Source organism: Crinia signifera, chromosome 3, assembly GCF_055691185.1.
Source record: "Crinia signifera chromosome 3, ASM5569118v1, whole genome shotgun sequence".
In the NCBI taxonomy this organism is placed as follows: domain Eukaryota; kingdom Metazoa; phylum Chordata; class Amphibia; order Anura; family Myobatrachidae; genus Crinia; species Crinia signifera.
In genome coordinates, this window is record NC_139219.1 from 308,445,088 (window position 1) to 308,463,597 (window position 18,510).

At 46.8% G+C, this 18,510-nt stretch overlaps 1 protein-coding gene across 2 annotated transcripts; it reads right to left on the bottom strand.

The window, feature by feature from the left end:
- Positions 1-2,028: 2,028 nt before the first annotated feature.
- Positions 2,029-12,445, bottom strand: TTC32 (tetratricopeptide repeat domain 32). 2 transcript variants are annotated; one of them, XM_083178588.1, is made up of 4 exons: positions 12,311-12,445; positions 10,514-10,627; positions 6,421-6,587; positions 2,029-4,923 (listed from the first exon to the last, which is right to left on the bottom strand). In XM_083178588.1, exons 2-4 carry the CDS (start codon positions 10,618-10,620, stop codon positions 4,790-4,792), a joined length of 408 nt encoding a protein of 135 aa, XP_083034714.1. In that variant the 5' UTR covers positions 10,621-10,627; positions 12,311-12,445; the 3' UTR covers positions 2,029-4,789. The 2 variants fall into 2 exon arrangements, with proteins under 2 accessions (XP_083034714.1, XP_083034715.1); XM_083178589.1 differs by having other exon boundaries at positions 12,323-12,346.
- Positions 12,446-18,510: the final 6,065 nt, after the last annotated feature.

Genomic DNA, 18,510 nt, shown 5'->3' on the forward strand with positions numbered 1-18,510 from the left:
GAAATACTTCGGCGACTATCACAGACTCAAGGCGTTCGCATGGGGGGGGCGGGCAGTGAGTGTAGAGGGTGATGGTGCATAGGGACACCCATCGTTTCCTGGGTGTGCCTACAAAAATGGAGGGTGCGCCAGAAAAATGCTGGGTGCCCCAATGCGAACACAGGTGTAGTGAAGCCTGCATGGGGCCAGTTGCTAATGTCACATGACTTTAGCATCCACCCCCTGTTCAGTCATCTCCGGCCCAGATAAAAGTCAGATCAGACTGACTTATCTGTGAGCTTTTCGCCCGTACAGCCATTTGCTCTGCAAATGATAAAATAATTAATATTGATAAACATAAAAAAACAAACCCCACAATAAAAAAGAGAATATAGAAGAAGAGGAGCCGCCAAATATAAAGCAAATAAACAGAGAGCGGAGGTCACAAGAAGCTTCTAGAAACTAGGTGGGCTTGTGACCAGATCCGATGCCACATGCTGTCCGTACTATCAGATCTACTGGCAGCGGTTGAGCTGGTTCCGTTGATATACGGAGGCAATACATTGATTCTGCTGATCATATCAATATACAGGCTTATCTTCCTATAGCTACATGATAGAACCGCAGTTGCTAATGGAAACCTCCTAGGGGGGAGGTATATCAAGTCTAGGAAAGTGATAAGGTGGGAGAATTGCAGATGCACCCAGTCAACCTCTAACTGTAATTTATGGGCTGGGTACCATTTTTTTTTCATGTCGACCTTTTTCATGTTGACCTATCGCTTCGTGTTGAAATTTGACCATGTCGACCTTTCCCATGTATCGACCAATAATGGCCTGTTGACCAGAGCTTGTTCAGAAACTGGTGTGAAGCGGACGCACAAGCAGCTTCTGCTGATTAAAATAATATCCAGCATGCCTATATTCCCGTGTGCGACCACGGCTTTATCTGCATACGAAATGCTATGTCACAGTGTTTTACTGGAAAACACCACAACATATCATTCCATATGCACATTAATCTGTAGTCGCACACAGAATATAGACATGACACATATCAGCAGTTGCTGCTTGTGCGTCCTATTCACACCGTTATGCGAGTAAGATGCATTGTAATGGAAAAAGTTGCATGCAAAGACGCCGGGGGCTAACAAGTCACACAGGAGGTCATGTGCTATGTGCAACACAACTTGCAGAGCGCGGAGGAAACCCCTGAATACATAAACATTAGCGCAAATTATTGATGCAGTCAAAAGCCTTAAGTAAAATGAGAGCATGGAAGCTTCTGCAGCACTGGAATTCATAGTCCACCAATTTTAAAGAAATAGATTTTTATTAAAATTAATGAATAAAACTTCATAACCTTTACAATATCAGCATAAAATGTTGATGAATAAGATATTGTCATTTACATACATTCAGATCAATCCAACATGAGCAAACTCTCGTACTAGTCTTACTGTAAACTCCGAGCTGTAACCATTTAGCGGAATCAAATAGAACTCGCTGGTCCATCATTTTAATAAATTACTGGTACTTGTGTAGTATCACGGCGCCCGTCGCGTCGCATACCACTAATTAAGGTAAGCGATGGTATGCGATGGCATGCGATGGACCCGATTTGAGGCTTTTCCCGGGAAGAGTGTATAATTTTAATATCGCGTCGCAACGCAATTTCAATGTTAAATGCCCAGGCAGACCCGAATTTTTAATTGTATCCCCACCCTGATGGGTAATAAGTATGTTAAATGCCCCTCCATTGTTAACGCCACCCCACTATCAATGCCAACCCGAAGCGTGGCGAGCGCAGCGATCCTACGAGGGGCGGCGGTACGCGTTCTTCGACCTTTTCATACCCCCACTATCCACGTCGGCGTTAAGTCGATTTTATATAATGTGGCGAGCGCAGCGAGCCCCGCGAGGGGACACGTAATACTTGTGAAGTAATGCGCGTGTGCTCGCCATGCTTCGGGCTCGCTGCGCTCGCCACACTATATAGAATCAACTCCACGCCGACGTGGATAGTGGGGGTATGAAGAGGTCGGAGGACGCGTACCACCGCCCCTCGCGGGCACGCCATGCTTCGGGTTGGCGTTGATAGTGGGGTGGCGTTAACAATGGGAGGGCATTTAACATTGTCAGTACCCATCAGGGTGGGTGTACAATGTAAAATCTGGTATAATCGCGTCTCATTGCATCGCATGCGATCATATGGCATGCGATGCAACGCGATTTTTTGGTTGTACAATGGCATGCGATGGAAAAGGGGGCACCGTGATAATACACAAGTACCCAAATTACTTTATGGTATGATTATAAATAACATTGATTTACAAAGCCGCAATCATGACAGGGATATATTAAAGAGATTCCATAATCAAAAGTAATGCAATAAAGACGAAGGCTCATCTATACAGTTCTCGTCTGAATCAAGCCAATTAATGACAGAACCGCCATGGGGGAAATGTATTGAGGGCATTGTAGATCTGTCCTGACCCTACGCAATTTAAAACTACACTGGGGGCCTAATTTGGAAATGGATGCAAATTCGATATTTATGTACCATCGATGATGGTGAGACACTGGTGGACAGGTGGATAGGTTGTAGCATCCCCATATAACAAGTCCTGAGGCTTACACAACGGTATATATGGGAACAGGCGTGGATTTGGAAAAAGCCATTTTGGGTCAGTGGTTGCCGGCATTATTCGTCCTCCCCACAAAGGATCCAGGTGAAGCAGCTATTGTAGATCCCCTACCTAGGATTACACAGGGTAGGGTAGGCAGTGCCCACAACGGACGACCATTAATATGCAAGATAAAATGAAATAGGTCTACGGGACATTTCCCAACAAGGCTTCCCAGAAGCAGATTTAAAAATATGTAGGGCGACACAATTATCCTGAGAACGGGTGACACATTATCCATCTGGAAACCGCAACAATCAAAAGATCATCAGGAAATAGAAGTTCTGGTATCATTACAGAAATGGAAGGGACTGGAAACCATACCTGACCGACGAAAGGACACAGGCCATTTTGGAAGGCTGATTTAATGTGTGATTATCTGAAATATGTACCAATGCGTCTAGTGCAGGGGTTCTCAAACTCAGGACCCCACACAGTTCACGGTTTCCAGGTCACCCGACAGGTGCATTCATTACTCATTGACACATTTTAAAAGATCCGCAGGTGGGGCTAATTATTTCACTTGTGATTCTGTGAGGAGACCTGGAAAGCATGCACTGTGTGGGGTCCTGAGGACCGAGTTTGAGAACTTGTGGTCTAGTATATAAACACTTAAGGTGAATAAAAGAAAAAACCATCAATTCAGAAACGGCTGTAAGGATTCTGGTATAAACTCATTCATTTCCATTGTCCGCTGGGCGCTGAATGTTGGGTAGACGTTGCTCTTTGATATTCTCGCTATCAGAAGTAAACCGTTGCAGAGCTCAGCGATGCGCCACAGCGCTGATATAGGAGTGACAGGGGAAGCCTGCATAGCAAACAACTCATGAACCGTTCGGTCACACCGGCGCATGTACCACCATGACTGCCGACAGTAGCTCTCTGCCCATAAGGTTGCAGTAACCCCTAGAACAGTGTTTTTCAACCAGTGTGCCGTGGCACACTAGTGTGCCTTGAGCTGTTCTCAAGTGTGCCCCCAGATCTAGAGATGCCCAAACCCATTTACAGCCACCACCAGTTCAAATTTTATTTACTGGTCTCTTCATGTAAAGGGCCAATGTATTTTATTTTTGTTACCTGTGGGGACCAGTGTGATTGTTTTTAATGTGGGGGCCAATATGTTTGTTTTTTTCCTGTTTTGCCCTGTGGGGATCTCATGGTGTGCCTTGGCAATTTTAAAGTCTTATTTAGTGTGCCGCAAGGTAAAAAGGTTGAAAATCTAGGCCCTAGAAGTATAATTCATCCGCAGGTTTTCTGTCATAGTCAGTGGACATATTTTCTGTACCCCACCTGGTACGCTAGTTATTCTCTCTTATGTACTAATTCTCGGGCATGTGACACCAGCGGTGTACAATATACTTTTCTGTGCATTTGTTCACTAACCCTAACATATACCGTCTCACCTTCACAGTCTTTTATTATACCTTTTGTGGTGGTATACTTAGGGGGTAATTCTGGTTCATTCGCTCAGATGCCAATTTGCATCCTTTTGAGTGAACCAGATCCTGCCTTGCAAATGGTGGTACGCCGGCTCACCATTCGCAAGGCGCGTACGTTCACATTCGTATGCCACTGGGAGCCTCCCACATCTTTTGATGGTCACCGACCACACATATGCATGTATGCTCAGGGGGAAGGGGATGGGCAGCTGACATCATTTGACTCGCCCCCCACATGTCCGTCACGGCCGCATTAGTATGAGAACGCTCAGCGTTTTCATGGGAACGCACATACATCCCATATGCTAATGGTCCAGTATGGCGCACCATGCCCCGCCCTCCACCCACAAAGATGGGCGTGTGCACCCAGCGAATGGTTTGTTCGCTGTGGGTGCAAGCACCCAGCGGATGGTAGAAATGCGTGTGTAAAAAGCGCTAACATCTGCCCCGTGCGAACGCACTCGGGCCAATGATCGGACCTGAATACAGGTCCGGTAAATAATTTTGCCCGGTAAATTTGTTCTTTTTTGAAAATTACAGAATAATTTCAAGATAGAAAAAAAGAATGGCATGGTCAGATAGAAGCCAGAGAGATGGATGAATGTAAAGATCCCTGCTGCGGTTGGTACCACGGGAAGTGGCATCTCAGCAGCAATCCACGCCTTGGGGGAGTGTACAGTCTACTTTACACATCCGACATCCTCTTCCTCCTTTCTTCACTGTCCACAATGCTTTGTCTGAGGCTGATCTTAGCATCTTCAAACCGGGGGTTCAGCAGTAAAACTTTTTGGAAATCCTTAATTGCTTCATCATAAAATCCTGTTTTAAAAACATGTATTATGTTTTTATTAGTTTTTTATTATGTATTATGTTTTTATTAGTTTTTTATTCGTTTTATGTTTGTATAAGTCTAATTATTATAGTATTCTTATTATTGTATATTTATATAGAGATAACATAGATCTCATATTATATACCCATATACATTTTCATACAATGACTAACAGAGCGTACTGTAGAACAACATTACAGAGCAGAGGTCAGCGGCCGATCAGTCTTGCAAATTCATTCATTCTGTATGTTAAATTACAATATCAAATATTTTTGCTAAATGTATGATGTAAAGATATTTCACGGGAAGGAATCCATCCGCGCAGATCTGTTGCTTAAACTCGTATTTTACCTTGTAGTTAAGACCCGTAACAGGGTGTGAGAATCAGAAATTGAGAGATTTTGGGAGAGTTTTCCCATTTTTTTAGAGCGCCAATCATTTACTTGGCAAAATCAAACTGTTTTTTCAGTGTAAATGATTGCCACTTTAAAAAACTGGGAAAACTCTCCCAAAATCTCTCACTTTCTGATTCTCACACCCTATTACATTTGGCCCCTAGTTTCCTGTATATCATGTCTGTTCTCCTGCGGTTTACAGGAATTTACTAAGGAAAGAGACAAAACCCTTGCTGTAGCAAAGAGGTCTTAGAAACCTTGGCCGCAAAGCTGACAACTAGAGAGGCGTAAAAAGTGAATATATACCTTTACTGCTGGATCTGTAATACACTGAGTGAAACTTAATAGGATGCGAGAATCAGAAAGTGAGAGATTTGGTAAGAATTTTGTTTTAAAAGCGGCAATCATTTACACTGCACAATCAAACTGGTTTTGCAGTGTAAATGATTGCCGCTTTAAAAAAAAACCTGGAGATTTCTTACCAAATCTCTCACTTTCTGATTCTCTCATACTATTAAATTTCCCCCAGTATGACTAAGAGGAAGATTTATCAAACCTTCTGAAGATTGCAAATGGAGGTGTTAACCATTGCAATGGTATACGGTCATTAGGTTGACACATTACGTCGACATGTATTGGTTCGACCACTGAAGGTCAACAAGGCTTAGGTCGACATGGCTAAGATCAACAGGGTTGGAACGCTCACACAAGCATTAGGTCAACAATGGAAAGATAAACATGAGTTTTTCATGTTATTTTTGAGCCGACGTGTACCGACAGGCGATATTGCATGCCCTACCCCCAACTAAGGCGTGGAGGGAGAATATAATAGTGTGCCAGGCACAGCAAGCCATGCGAGGGCACGCGGTTTACTTTGACAATGCCCGTGTCGACTGTGTCGACATTCAGGATTTAAAAAGAGGCAAAACACTCATGTCGACCTTTCCATTGTCAACATAATGTTTGTGTGGACCTTCCAACCCTGTCGACGTATTTCATGTCGACACTAGTGACCCACTGGATTACTACAGCTTCCATCATCTGCATACAACATAGGAACGAGGGGCAGAATGATCTGACCTCACCCACCTAATCGATACAGGACTAGGCCTCTGTTGTAGTACGGAACCTCAAATCGCGGGTTGATTCGTATGGCCTCGGTGTAGTCGTCCATCGCTTCGTAGAAGTCAACTCGGAAATATTTGATTTGCCCCCTGTTATTGAACGCGACGGCGAGGTCTTCAGTGCTACATTTGCTTCAGGACACAAAAGTGAAAACAAATAAATTAGGTTTTCTTTTTATTTACTTCTAAAAACATCTTTGTGACTGATGCAGATTTACGGGCAGCTGTAACCTGATAAATAATAGTGACGCAGTCGGCAGAGCTTCAACGCGTAGGATCCGATGCAACGCTTGGAAGTTACGGAGACAGAAAGTGATAAACATTTAATCACAACAGCTCAAGTAACGCAATGTGCTGCCAACCTTCATAAATAAGTATATATCTTGACATGGGGATAACAGACCAGATAGCGTATGGATGCTGGCCTGATAGGGAGGGACAGAACAATAACTAATTTTAAAAAAAAAAGAAACATGGCTGAAAAATCAAGATTAACACTACCCCAAGTAGTGTCCTTTTAAACCATGTGACTTATTATAGTGAATGAAAGAGAACAATCACCTTTACAGTCAAGCACACATTACAGATTATATTATACCCCTGATCCACTGCCTTTACAATCTTGGGTTTTTGCAGGTGAACACACATCAACCTGGAATTTTGGGCTGTGGAATAGGGTCCAGTCTGGGTCCCTGCTCTTAATTTGTGTTGGGCTGAGAACCAGGAATTTGCCAGGTTATAAAACCAAGTACTTTCCCGGGGACCGAAAAGGACAAACAGTGGCCCTTATTCAGATCTGATCGCAGTACAAATTTGTTCGCAAAATGGGCAAAACCATGTGCACTGCAGGTGGGGCAGATGTAACATGTATAGAGAATTAGATTTGTGTGAGTTATTTTGTTTCTGTGCAGGGAAAATACTGGCTGCATTATTTTTACACTGCAATTTAGATTTCACTTTCAACACACCCCACCCAAATGTAACTCTCTCTGCAAATGTTACATCTGCCCCACCTGCAGTGCACATGGTTTTGCCCATTTTGAGAACAAATTTGTACTGCAATCTGAATAAGGACTAGTGTACAAGGAACAGTAAAGGTACAAAGTGACATACAGCAGGGGTAGCCAACTCCAGTCCTCCAGAGCTACCAACAGTGCATGTTTTCCACGTCTCCTCACAGAATCACAAATGAAGTAATTAGCTCCACCTAAGGATCTTTTAAATGTGTTAGTGAGTAATGAGTGCACCCGTGCAGCAGCTAGGTTGTCTGGAAAACGTCAACTGTTGGTAGCTCTCGAGGACTGGAGTTGGCTACCACTGGCATACAGTAAGGGACAAAATTATGGCAACCATTTCGAACATGTGTATTTTTGAGGTTTGATGGCACATAATGCCACTTGTTTTTTAGGCAATACCATTACACCATTACAGTACAGCGTGGGTTGGGGTTCATGGGTTCAATTGCCACTATGGCCCTGACTGTGTGGAGTTTGTATATTCTCCCCGTACTTGCGTGGGTTTCCTCCGGGTACTCCGGTTTCCTCCCACAGTCTAAAAATATACTGTTAGGTTATTTGGCTCCTAACCAAAAAATTAACCCTATAATGAATGTGTGTGCATGTACATGTGGAAGGGAATATAGATTGTAAGCTCCACTGGGGCAGGGACTGATGTGAATGTTCAACTATACTCTGTGCAGCGCTGCGGAATATGTGTGCGCTATATAAGAAACTGGTAATAAATAATAAATAAATATAGCGCTAGGGACCCCCAATATACAGAGAAGCCTTGACAATGGCTTGGGGGCTTAAACATTAATTTAGGCAAGTATATGTAACCAATATCTCTGAGTTCTATTACCATGTAGTGTTCTAGACTGGGTATTAATACCATTCAGTGAGCTGGGGGAAACCACGGATTTCTACTTCCTACAGTTCCGACTGTCAGATCCTACTAAAACTCTGTATACACAGAGCGATTGGTCGCTGATCGATATATCGCTCAGTAACCAGATTGCTGAGTGTCCCGTTTTCATCAGTGACCAGCGATTGCTGCAGATAAAAACTATATACGCTGCCGGGGGAAGCCACTGCCTGCGACCAGTGACCACTGCAGGGCTGGTCTCCAGGTGACTGTTGTCCTGTACACATGGGGATATGGTCACTCAGCTATTTTGGCTGAAATTGCCCCATGTGTATGGGCCTTTACACTGATCTACTAATGCTGCTGGCAATAGGAGAGATGCAAAACAAGTTGTTGTTTTTTTTATACATAGGGCCTTATTCTGGTTCACTCCTTCTGGCAAATTCCTTCTTAGATGGACAAAACCATGTGCACTGCAGGTGGGGTAGATGTTACTTGTGCAGAGAGCGTTAGATTTGGGTGGGGTTTTACTTCAATGTGAGATCTATATTGCAGTGTAAAAATAAAGCAGCCAGTATTTACTCTGCACAGAAACAAAGTAACTCACCCAAATCTAATTCTCTCTGCACATGTTACATCTGCCCCCCTGCAGTGCACATGGTTTTGTCCATCTAAGAAGGAATTTGCCAGAAGGAGTGAACCAGAATAAGGCCCATAGTATTGATAAATGTCAGTAATTGTTTTCTCTCTTATAAGCACCTGCGCACATTGAAGGTTCCAGGGAAACAAATGTCCGCCGTGTCCCCAGATTACAAGGTGAGAAGTGGTGTGTGTGTGTGTGTGTGTGTGTGTGTGTGTAAGCGGGTTCTACAGATGAACCAGAAACATGTTATGTACAGGTGTGTCCAGCACTGAGGTCATGGGTTCGATTGCCACTATGGCCCTGACTGTGTGGAGTTTGTATATTCTCCCCGTACTTGCGTGGGTTTCCTCCGGGTACTCCGGTTTCCTCCCACAATTACAAAAATATACTGTTAGGTTATTTGGCTTCTAACCAAAAAAATTAACCCTAGAATGTCTGTGTGTGTGCGTGTACATGTGGTAGGGAATATAGATTGTAAGCTCCACTGGGGCAGGGACGGATGTGAATGTTTGAATACTCTCTGTACAGCGCTGCGGAATATGTGTGCGCTATATAAGAAACTGTTAATAAATAAATAAATAAATAAATAGGCAATACTAAAAAATGATGTATCAATGGAAGATTTCCACAATGTTAGCCACTACTGTATTGACTTGGCCTTGGGGAGAGATAAAATGGACACAGCCTGTAACAGCAGTTAGGAGCCGATAAGCTGGTACTATATCTCTGTCCACTTTATCTCTCTCCAATGCTTAGGAAATAGACCCTAAAGCCACTACAGTATAAATGCAATCCCAGTCAAAGCTAAAGGTAAGTGAATTAGCTCCATGTGTAAAATGGCCCAAATATGCTGTCCCTACTGCAAACACAGGTCTAAACTGGTCTACCCTCTTGTAAAATAACACCCCAATAAAATCTGCACCAGTCTACGGCTTCGTGCAACAACTATCAGTGAATATCAGGCCTATAGTGACTTTACTGCAGCTGCTGCTCACCACGGACAAGAAAGCTATAAAGGACTATGGGAGAGTGGGGGCAGCCCAGCTTCTTGCTGCACGTTCCTATGCTACCGCATACTGTTCAGGACTTTGGAGCAGCCTTTGGACTGTGTAGTCAGCTTAGCATGTACTTGTGGATGAATCTAGACAATAACCGTGCACTGAACATGCTATAACTGGCAGATACTACATACAGGATTACTAGTAAGCATGTGTGTCACCAAACAGTCATCTTTACAATGTATTTATTTAGTGGAAAATGAATTACAGCTCAGTAGAAAATCAGTGTTCATTCTAGCTCCCTGCATCTTTCACAACCTGTGCAGTTCCTCTTCCCCACCTGGGGTGTCGCTCTCTCATATGGTGTTTCTTGCACAGTTTGGTCTCTGCATATTTTATAACTGACAGGTGCCAGCTCTGGTTTTGCCTATAACTATAAATAATTTGATTCTGGACCGTACAACCAATCCGTGGCACCCCTGCAGGACCATGGCACCCACTGTGGGAACCACTGATATAGCGGATACAAGTGGACCATGTATGCCCTGTCTCACCTATTTTGCGCGCAGCTGTTTATAATCTTCCCGTACAGTTCTTCGGCCATTTTCAGTTGGTGTCTCTCCAGCGCAGAGTTTGCAGAATGCAGCAGGCTGTGCTCCATTGTGGGACTAAATAACAACAAATGTCATAGGTTACACACATATTGTGCCACAAGCTGACCCTTATACAGTATTCGCACGGCCAGCGTAGTCAGTCAGAAGTAGCGTAGAGTTTCCGCAGCCAGCATGGTCAGTCAGCATTACGCAGTTACCCTAGTCAGTCAGAGGTGAAGTGACTGCATTATTTCTTAATTAGGAATGGCTGCAGAACCTCTCAGCAGGTTTAACCTGCCGCAGGCAGAGGAGGAGGCTTTTTTTCAGCAGCACCATTTGCTGCCACTGACACAAACCTGTGTTAATGGACACCGCATGCGCTTGAGTATGAAGGAGTGTATGTGGTGCTGCCACATTAAAACCTGCTGTAAGAAGGTCAGCCTCCGTGCGGCACATTGGTTCCCGGGGTGCCGTATACCATTTCTTACCCTCATCCGTTTTCTTTATTCATGGGCGGAGGAGCTCACAAGCATATCGTTTTGTGAGCGACAACTAAAGTTGTCGAATAAAACCACCGTGCTGTACAATACCCTTATGCGGGAGGCCTGCACCGTGGACTTAATGTCGCAGCCCCAACGCCGGATTGGTGGTCCAGGAAAAATAGTGGAGGTGGATGAGAGTCTGTTTGTACAGAGGAAAAGGGGTATGGGTAAAACTCGGACCGGGACAAAACCCCCGGACTGCCGGACCAGACATCAAACTCTGCAGTTTGGAGCTTGTAGCGTCCGGTCCGGGGGGTGTCCTGTCCGGGGAAGCTGCCTGTCACACCTGTCACCAGGTAGAGGAGGACGGGTAGAATAAAGTCTCCCTGTATGGTCCGGGCATGTAGCAAAAAACGGACGGTCTGGACCACACGGGGAGGCTGTAATCTCCCCTCCCCCATGTCCCTGGTGATAGCTATCACAGGGACCCTCCAGACAAGACACCCCCCCCCCGAACAGGACACCCCCCGGACCAGACCCTACAAGCTCCAGACTGCAGATTTTGATGTCCTGTCCGGTGGTCCGGAGTCTTGTCAGGGTCCGGTTTTTACATAGTCCCGAGGAAAAGACATGTCGGACGAGTGCTGCCTCAACAGTGATTGTTTGGAGGCATTTCCAGAGACATATTTTCGAATATATAGTTGTTCCCGGTTCTATATTGGGAAACATTGCCGTTATAATATACTCTTAAGTGGGCACACACTGGGCCATATATCAACGATATAAACGATCACATATACATCGTCCCCAGTGTGTACAGTCAATATCATCAACGATGTGCGTGGAAGCTGCATGTATGGTGACGTCACTGGCCTGGTCGTGACTATCGGCCAGTGTGTACGCTGAATAGTATTCTCCTGCAGCATCTCCTAATATGTACCCAGTATTAGGAGATGATTCGTATCCCATTTCATTTTTAACAAGCAGCCATATGGAAATAGCAGGTCTGTTTCTGATTACCCCAAGAGGGCTAATAGGATACTGTTGCCTGGGGTAATAAGAAACATATTTATATCATCTTTTAATTTTAAGGAAGCAAACTATTTTTTTTATAAGCAACCATATTTATAGATGACATATTCAAGGTGTAATTATTACCCCACTCTCCTCTAACACCAATGATATCATGCACCCAAGTTGCAGGGATCTCTGCCCACACCCTACAGAAGATACTGAGAACCAATGACCTGCTGTTGCCCCCATAAAATAAACTCACCCCCGGGCCGGGCCCCGTCACCGGGCACACAAGGAACTAGGAAGAAGGAAGTAGGAACTTCGCCTAGCGCTGACCGACCATGTTCCGCGCATGCCCGTGAGTGACGTCACGACGTGCACACGCTCAGCACGAGTCCGACTGTCCTTCTGCTGCCTGTACCGCAAGAGTCAGACTGAGCGAGCAGCACTGTCACTCGTCCTTGAATGGGATCCGTTCAAGAGATCCGGTTCTTTCGCGGCCGCCACTTCTCTAAGCAGCAACAGCAGCAGCGGGTGTCGGTGATTTGGGACACGCACGTACTGTCATCAGCCTGAGTAGCCGGCTATTGAGGATATTCGCGTCCCGTTATAATAACCCTATACACCTTTAGGCAAGGCATGCTGGGACGTATAGTACTACAAGTTGGGTATGGGTAAAATCCGGACCAGGACAAAACCGCCGGACCAGATATCAAACTCTGCATTTTGGAGCTTGTCTTGCCATGCATTGTGTATTCATTGTATTAGGAGTCAATTAATTTCTGCTCGAGCAATATCCTTCAATATACAACTGCACATAATTACGGGGGCACACCAACATATGGGGTATGCTGGACATTTTCCATGCTTCTCTATGGGCTGCAAGCTAGGGGTATGGGTGAAAACCGGACCAGAACAAAACCGCCGGACCGGACATCAAACTCTGCATTTTGTAGCTTGTAGCCTCCGGTACGGGGGTGTCCTGTTGGGGGGGGGGGGGGGCTGCCTATCACACCTGTCACCAGGTAGAGGAGGAGGGGTAGAATAAAGCCTCCCTGTATGGTCCGGCATGTAGTAAAAACCGGACGGTCCGGACCACCCGGGGAGGCTGTAATCTCCCCTCCCCCATGTCCCTGGTGATGGCTATCACAGGGACCCCCCCTGGACAAGACACCTCCGGACCGGACCCTACAAGCTCCGGACTGCAGATTTTGATGTCCTGTCTGGCGGTCCGGGTTTAGTCCGGGTCCGGTTTTTACATAGTCCCGCAAGCTAGGGATAACCATTGATCCTTGATGTTTGTGACCAGATGGTTTCCCTCTATCGATAAGCATAACTCAATTGTGTTGTGTTGTTTTTTTTTCATACCCAAGGAGCCGGGACAAGAGCATAGCTCTGCCTCTGACACCCATAAAGCCCCACCCCCATGTTCAGATTGGCCCATGGGTCAGTCAGTCAAATAAAATGGATGGCTGTCTAGAGTTAAAACCATCGATGAGCAGTTTGCAGCATCGTCATGGATGGCGATAGCGTAGATGGCTATCCCTACTACAAGCAGGGCTTAAAGTGGTCCTGGAGCAGGAGGTGGAACACATTTCTCCTGACACTGACTCCTCCCTCATTAGGAGGAGCCTGGGCCAGTGCGAGGACCTTCGGTACCCCCTGCAAACTGTAAATTTGTGCCCTTCCGCCTGTACATTATAAAGCAGTGTTTATCAACCACTGTGCCGTGGCACACTAGTGTGCCTTGAGCTGTTCTCAAGTGTGCCTCCAGATCTAGAGATGCCCAAACCAGTTTACAGCCACCACCAGTTCAACTGTTATTTACTGGTCTCTTCTTTTCATTTGAAGGGCCAATGTATCTTATTTGTGTTACCTGTGGGGACCAGTGTGATTGTTTTTTATATGGGGGGCAATAGCTTTGCTTTTTTCCTGTGGGGGCCAATGTGTTTTGCCCTGTGGGGATCTCATGGTGTGCCTTGGCAATTTTAAAATCTCATTTAGTGTGCCCCAAGGTAAAAAGGTTGAAAATCACTGTTATAAAGGGATAGTGATACGGCAAGGAAGAGGTGTGGTCACACAATAATCTCTCCAGTTAAATTTATGCCACACAGTAGCACAATCATATTCACATTACACCGCATGTAGTGCCCCATATTCAAGTTATGCTACACAGTATTACCCCTTACACAATGTCCACAGTAGTGCCCCTTATACATAATGTACAGAGTAGTACTGGTTGTACACATCTGTCACTTGAGCAGCTCCATGACCTGTGTCCCTCCAGCTCCCACTAACCCTATCTTCAGCATGCACGCATCTCGTCCCCACTCACTTTTTATCCCCTGGCTGTGAGGACAACAAGATGTGAAAGGAGGCAATGTGCCATGCTGGTTCACATTTAGTTGATTGACCAGTTATTAGTGTTCAGTCTAATTATTTTCTTTTTTGTTTAGCATGCCCACTATTAGGGTTACTATCCTTCTGTACATTTAGGCCGGGTACACATCAGAACAACGGGTAAACAGCACAGTGGTCGTTCCAATGTCCCTTCAATCAGAATAAATGATATAGACTAGAGCATACAAACAGGTAATGGCGGGAGGAGGTGCCTGCAGTTAGGTAAATTACGGTAATGGTGGGAGGAGGTGCCTGTAGTTAGGTAATGGTGGGAGGAGGTGCCTGCAGTTAGGTAATGGTGGGAGGAGGTGCCCGAAGTTAGGTAATGGCGAGAGAAGGTGCCTGTAGTTAGGTAATAGCGGGTGGAGGTGTATATAGTTAGGTAATGGCGGGATGGTGTGTCTGCAGTTAGGTAATGGCGGGAGGAGATACCTGCAGTTAGGTAATGGCGAGAGGAGGTGCCTGTAGTTAGGTAATGGTGGGTGGAGATGTCTACAGTTAGGTAATGGCGGGACGGTGTGTCTGCAGTTAGGTAATGGTGGTAGGAGATACCTGCAGTTAGGTAATGGTGGGAGGAGGTGCCTGCAGTTAGGTAATGGTGGGAGGAGGTGCCTGCAGTTAGGTAATGGCGATAGGAGGTGCCTGTAGTAAGGTAATGGCGGGTGGAGGTGTCTACAGTTAGGTAATGGCGGGACGGTGTGTCTGCAGTTAGGTAAAGGTGGTAGGAGATACCTGCAGTTAGGTAATGGTAGGAGGAGGTGCCTGCAGTTAGGTAATGGCGTGAGGAAATACCTGCAGTTAGGTAATGGCGGGAGGAGGTGCCTGCAGTTAGTTAATGACGAGAGGAGGTGCCTGTAGTTAGGTAATGGCGGGCGGAGGTGTCTACAGTTAGGTAATGGCGGGACGGTGTGTCTGCAGTTAGGTAATGGTGGGAGGAGGTGCCTGCAGTTAGGTAATGGCGGGAGGAGGTGCCTGCAGTTAGGTAATGGCGGGAGGAGGTGCCTGCAGTTAGGTAATGGCGGGAGGAGGTGCCTGCAGTTAGGTAATGGCGGGAGGAGGTGCCTGCAGTTAGGTTATGGCGAGAGGAGGTGCCTGTAGTTAGTTAATGGCGAGAGGAGGTGCCTGTAGTTAGGTAATCGTGGGTGGAGGTGTCTACAGTTAGGTAATGGCGGGACGGTGTGTCTGCAGTTAGGTAATGGTGGGAGGAGGTGCCTGGGTGGGAGGAGGTGCCTGCAGTTAGGTAATGGCGAGAGGAGGTGCCTGTAGTTAGGTAATGGCGAGAGGAGGTGCCTGTAGTTAGGTAATGGTGGGTGGAGGTGTCTACAGTTAGGTAATGGCGGGACGGTGTGTCTGCAGTTAGGTAATGGTGGTAGGAGATACCTGCAGTTAGGTAATGGTGGGAGGAGGTGCCTGCAGTTAGGTAATGGTGGGAGGAGGTGCCTGCAGTTAGGTAATGGTGGGAGGAGGTGCCTGCAGTTAGGTAATGGTGGGAGGAGGTGCCTGCAGTTAGGTAATGGCGGGAGGAGGTGCCTGCAGTTAGGTAATGGCGAGAGGAGGTGCCTGCAGTTAGGTAATGGCAGAGGAAGTGTCTGCAGTTGGGTAATGGTGGGAGGAGGTGCCTGCAGTTAGGTAATGGCGAGAGGAGGTGTATATAGTTAGGTAATGGCGGGATGGTGTGTCTGCAGTTAGGTAATGGCGGGAGGAGATACCTGCAGTTAGGTAATGGCGAGAGGAGGTGCCTGTAGTTAGGTAATGGTGGGTGGAGGTGTCTACAGTTAGGTAATGGCGGGATGGATTATCTGGAGTTAGGTAATGGTGAGAGGAGATACCTGGAGTTAGTTAATGGCGGGAGGAGGTGTCTGCAGTTAGGTAATGGCGAGAGGTGGTGCCTGCAGTTAGGTAATGGCGGGACGGTGTGTCTGCAGTTAGGTAATGGTGGGAGGAGATACCTGCAGTTAGTTAATGGCGGAAGGAGGTGTCTGCAGTTAGGTAATGGCAAGAGGAGGTGCCTGCAGTTAGGTAATGGCAGTAGGAGGTGCCTGCAGTTAGGTAATGGCGAGAGGGTGTGTAAGCAGTTGGTAAGAGGAGGTGTCTGCAGTTGGGTAACAGTGAGAGGGTATGTCTGCACTTAGGTAATGGCAGGAGGTGTATGTCTGCAGTAAGGTAATGGTGGGAGGGTGTGTCTGCAGTCGGGTAATGGCAGGAGGAGGTGCCTGCAGCTGGGTAACAGTGGGAGGGTGTGTAAGCAGTTAGGTAATGGTGGGAGGAGGTGTCTGCAGTTAGGTAATGGCTGGAGGTGTATGTCTGCAGTTAGGTAATTGTGGGAGGAGGTGTCTGCAGTTAGGTAATGGTGGGAGGAGGTGTCTGCATTTGGGTAATGGCGGGAGGGTGTGTCTGCAGTTAAGTAATGGTGGGAGGGTGTGATTGCGGGTAAGTAATGGTGGGAGGGTGTGTCTGCAGTTAGGTAATGGTGGGAGGGTGTGTCTGCAGTTGAGTAACAGTGGGAGGGTGTGTCTGCAGTTAGGTAATGGCGGGAGAGTGTGTCTGCAGTTGGATAACAGTATGTCTGCAGTTAGGTAATGGCAGGAGGAGGTGTCTGCAGCTGGGTAACAGTGGGAGGGTGTGTCTGCAGTTAGGTAATGGTGGGAGGAGGGGTCTGCAGTTAGGTAATGGTGGGAGGTTGTGTCTGCAGTTAGGTAATGGTGGGAAGGTGTGTCTGCAGTTGGGTAACAGTGGGAGGGTGTGTCTGCAGTTAGGTAATGGTGGGAAGGTGTGTCTGCAGTTGGGTAACAGTGGGAGGTTGTGTCTGCAGTTAGGTAATGGCGGGAGAGTGTGTCTGCAGTTGGATAACAGTATGTCTGCAGTTAGGTAATGGCAGGAGGAGGTGTCTGCAGCTGGGTAACAGTGGGAGGGTGTGTCTGCAGTTAGGTAATGGTGGGAGGGTGTGTCTGCAGTTGGGTAACAGTGGGAGGGTGTGTCTGCAGTTAGGTAATGGCGGGAGAGTGTGTCTGCAGTTGGATAACAGTATGTCTGCAGTTAGGTAATGGCAGGAGGAGGTAACAGTGGGAGGGTGTGTCTGCAGTTAGGTAATGGCGGGAGAGTGTGTCTGCAGTTGAATAACAGTATGTCTGCAGTTAGGTAATGGCAGGAGGAGGTGTCTGCAGCTGGGTCACAGTGGGAGGGTGTGTCTGCAGTTAGGTAATGGCGGGAGAGTGTGTCTGCAGTTGGATAACAGTATGTCTGCAGTTAGGTAATGGCAGGAGGAGGTGTTTGCAGCTGGGTAACAGTGGGACGGTGTGTCTGCAGTTAGGTAATGGTGGGAGGGTGTGTCTGCAGTTGGGTAACAGTGGGAGGGTGTGTCTGCAGTTAGGTAATGGTGGGAAGGTGTGTCTGCAGTTGGGTAACAGTGGGAGGGTGTGTCTGCAGTTAGGTAATGGTGGGAAGGTGTGTCTGCAGTTGGGTAACAGTGGGAGGTTGTGTCTGCAGTTAGGTAATGGCGGGAGAGTGTGTCTGCAGTTGGATAACAGTAGGTCTGCAGTTAGGTAATGGCAGGAGGAGGTGTCTGCAGCTGGGTAACAGTGGGAGGGTGTGTCTGCAGTTAGGTAATGGTGGGAGGAGGGGTCTGCAGTTAGGTAATGGTGGGAAGGTGTGTCTGCAGTTGGGTAACAGTTGGAGGGTGTGTCTGCAGTTAGGTAATGGCGGGAGAGTGTGTCTGCAGTTGGATAACAGTATGTCTGCAGTTAGGTAATGGCAGGAGGAGGTGTCTGCAGCTGGGTAACAGTGGGAGGGTGTGTCTGCAGTCAGGTAACAGTGGGAGGGTGTGTCTGCAGTTAGGTAATGGTGGGAGGAGGGGTCTGCAGTTAGGTAATGGTGGGAGGTTGTGTCTGCAGTTAGGTAATGGTGGGAAGGTGTGTCTGCAGTTGGGTAACAGTGGGAGGGTGTGTCTGCAGTTAGGTAATGGTGGGAAGGTGTGTCTGCAGTTGGGTAACAGTGGGAGGTTGTGTCTGCAGTTAGGTAATGGCGGGAGAGTGTGTCTGCAGTTGGATAACAGTATGTCTGCAG

Bases quoted from the DNA above. Each gene is read 5' to 3' on its own strand.
- TTC32 (XM_083178588.1), bottom strand. From the start codon at position 10,620: ATGGAGCACAGCCTGCTGCATTCTGCAAACTCTGCGCTGGAGAGACAC. The intron at 6,588-10,513 runs GTGAGACAGGGC...TGTGTCCTGAAG, and splicing joins AACAGCTGCGCGCAAAATAG to CAAATGTAGCACTGAAGACC. The intron at 4,924-6,420 runs GTGGGTGAGGTC...TTTTTAAAACAG, and splicing joins CCTAGTCCTGTATCGATTAG to GATTTTATGATGAAGCAATT.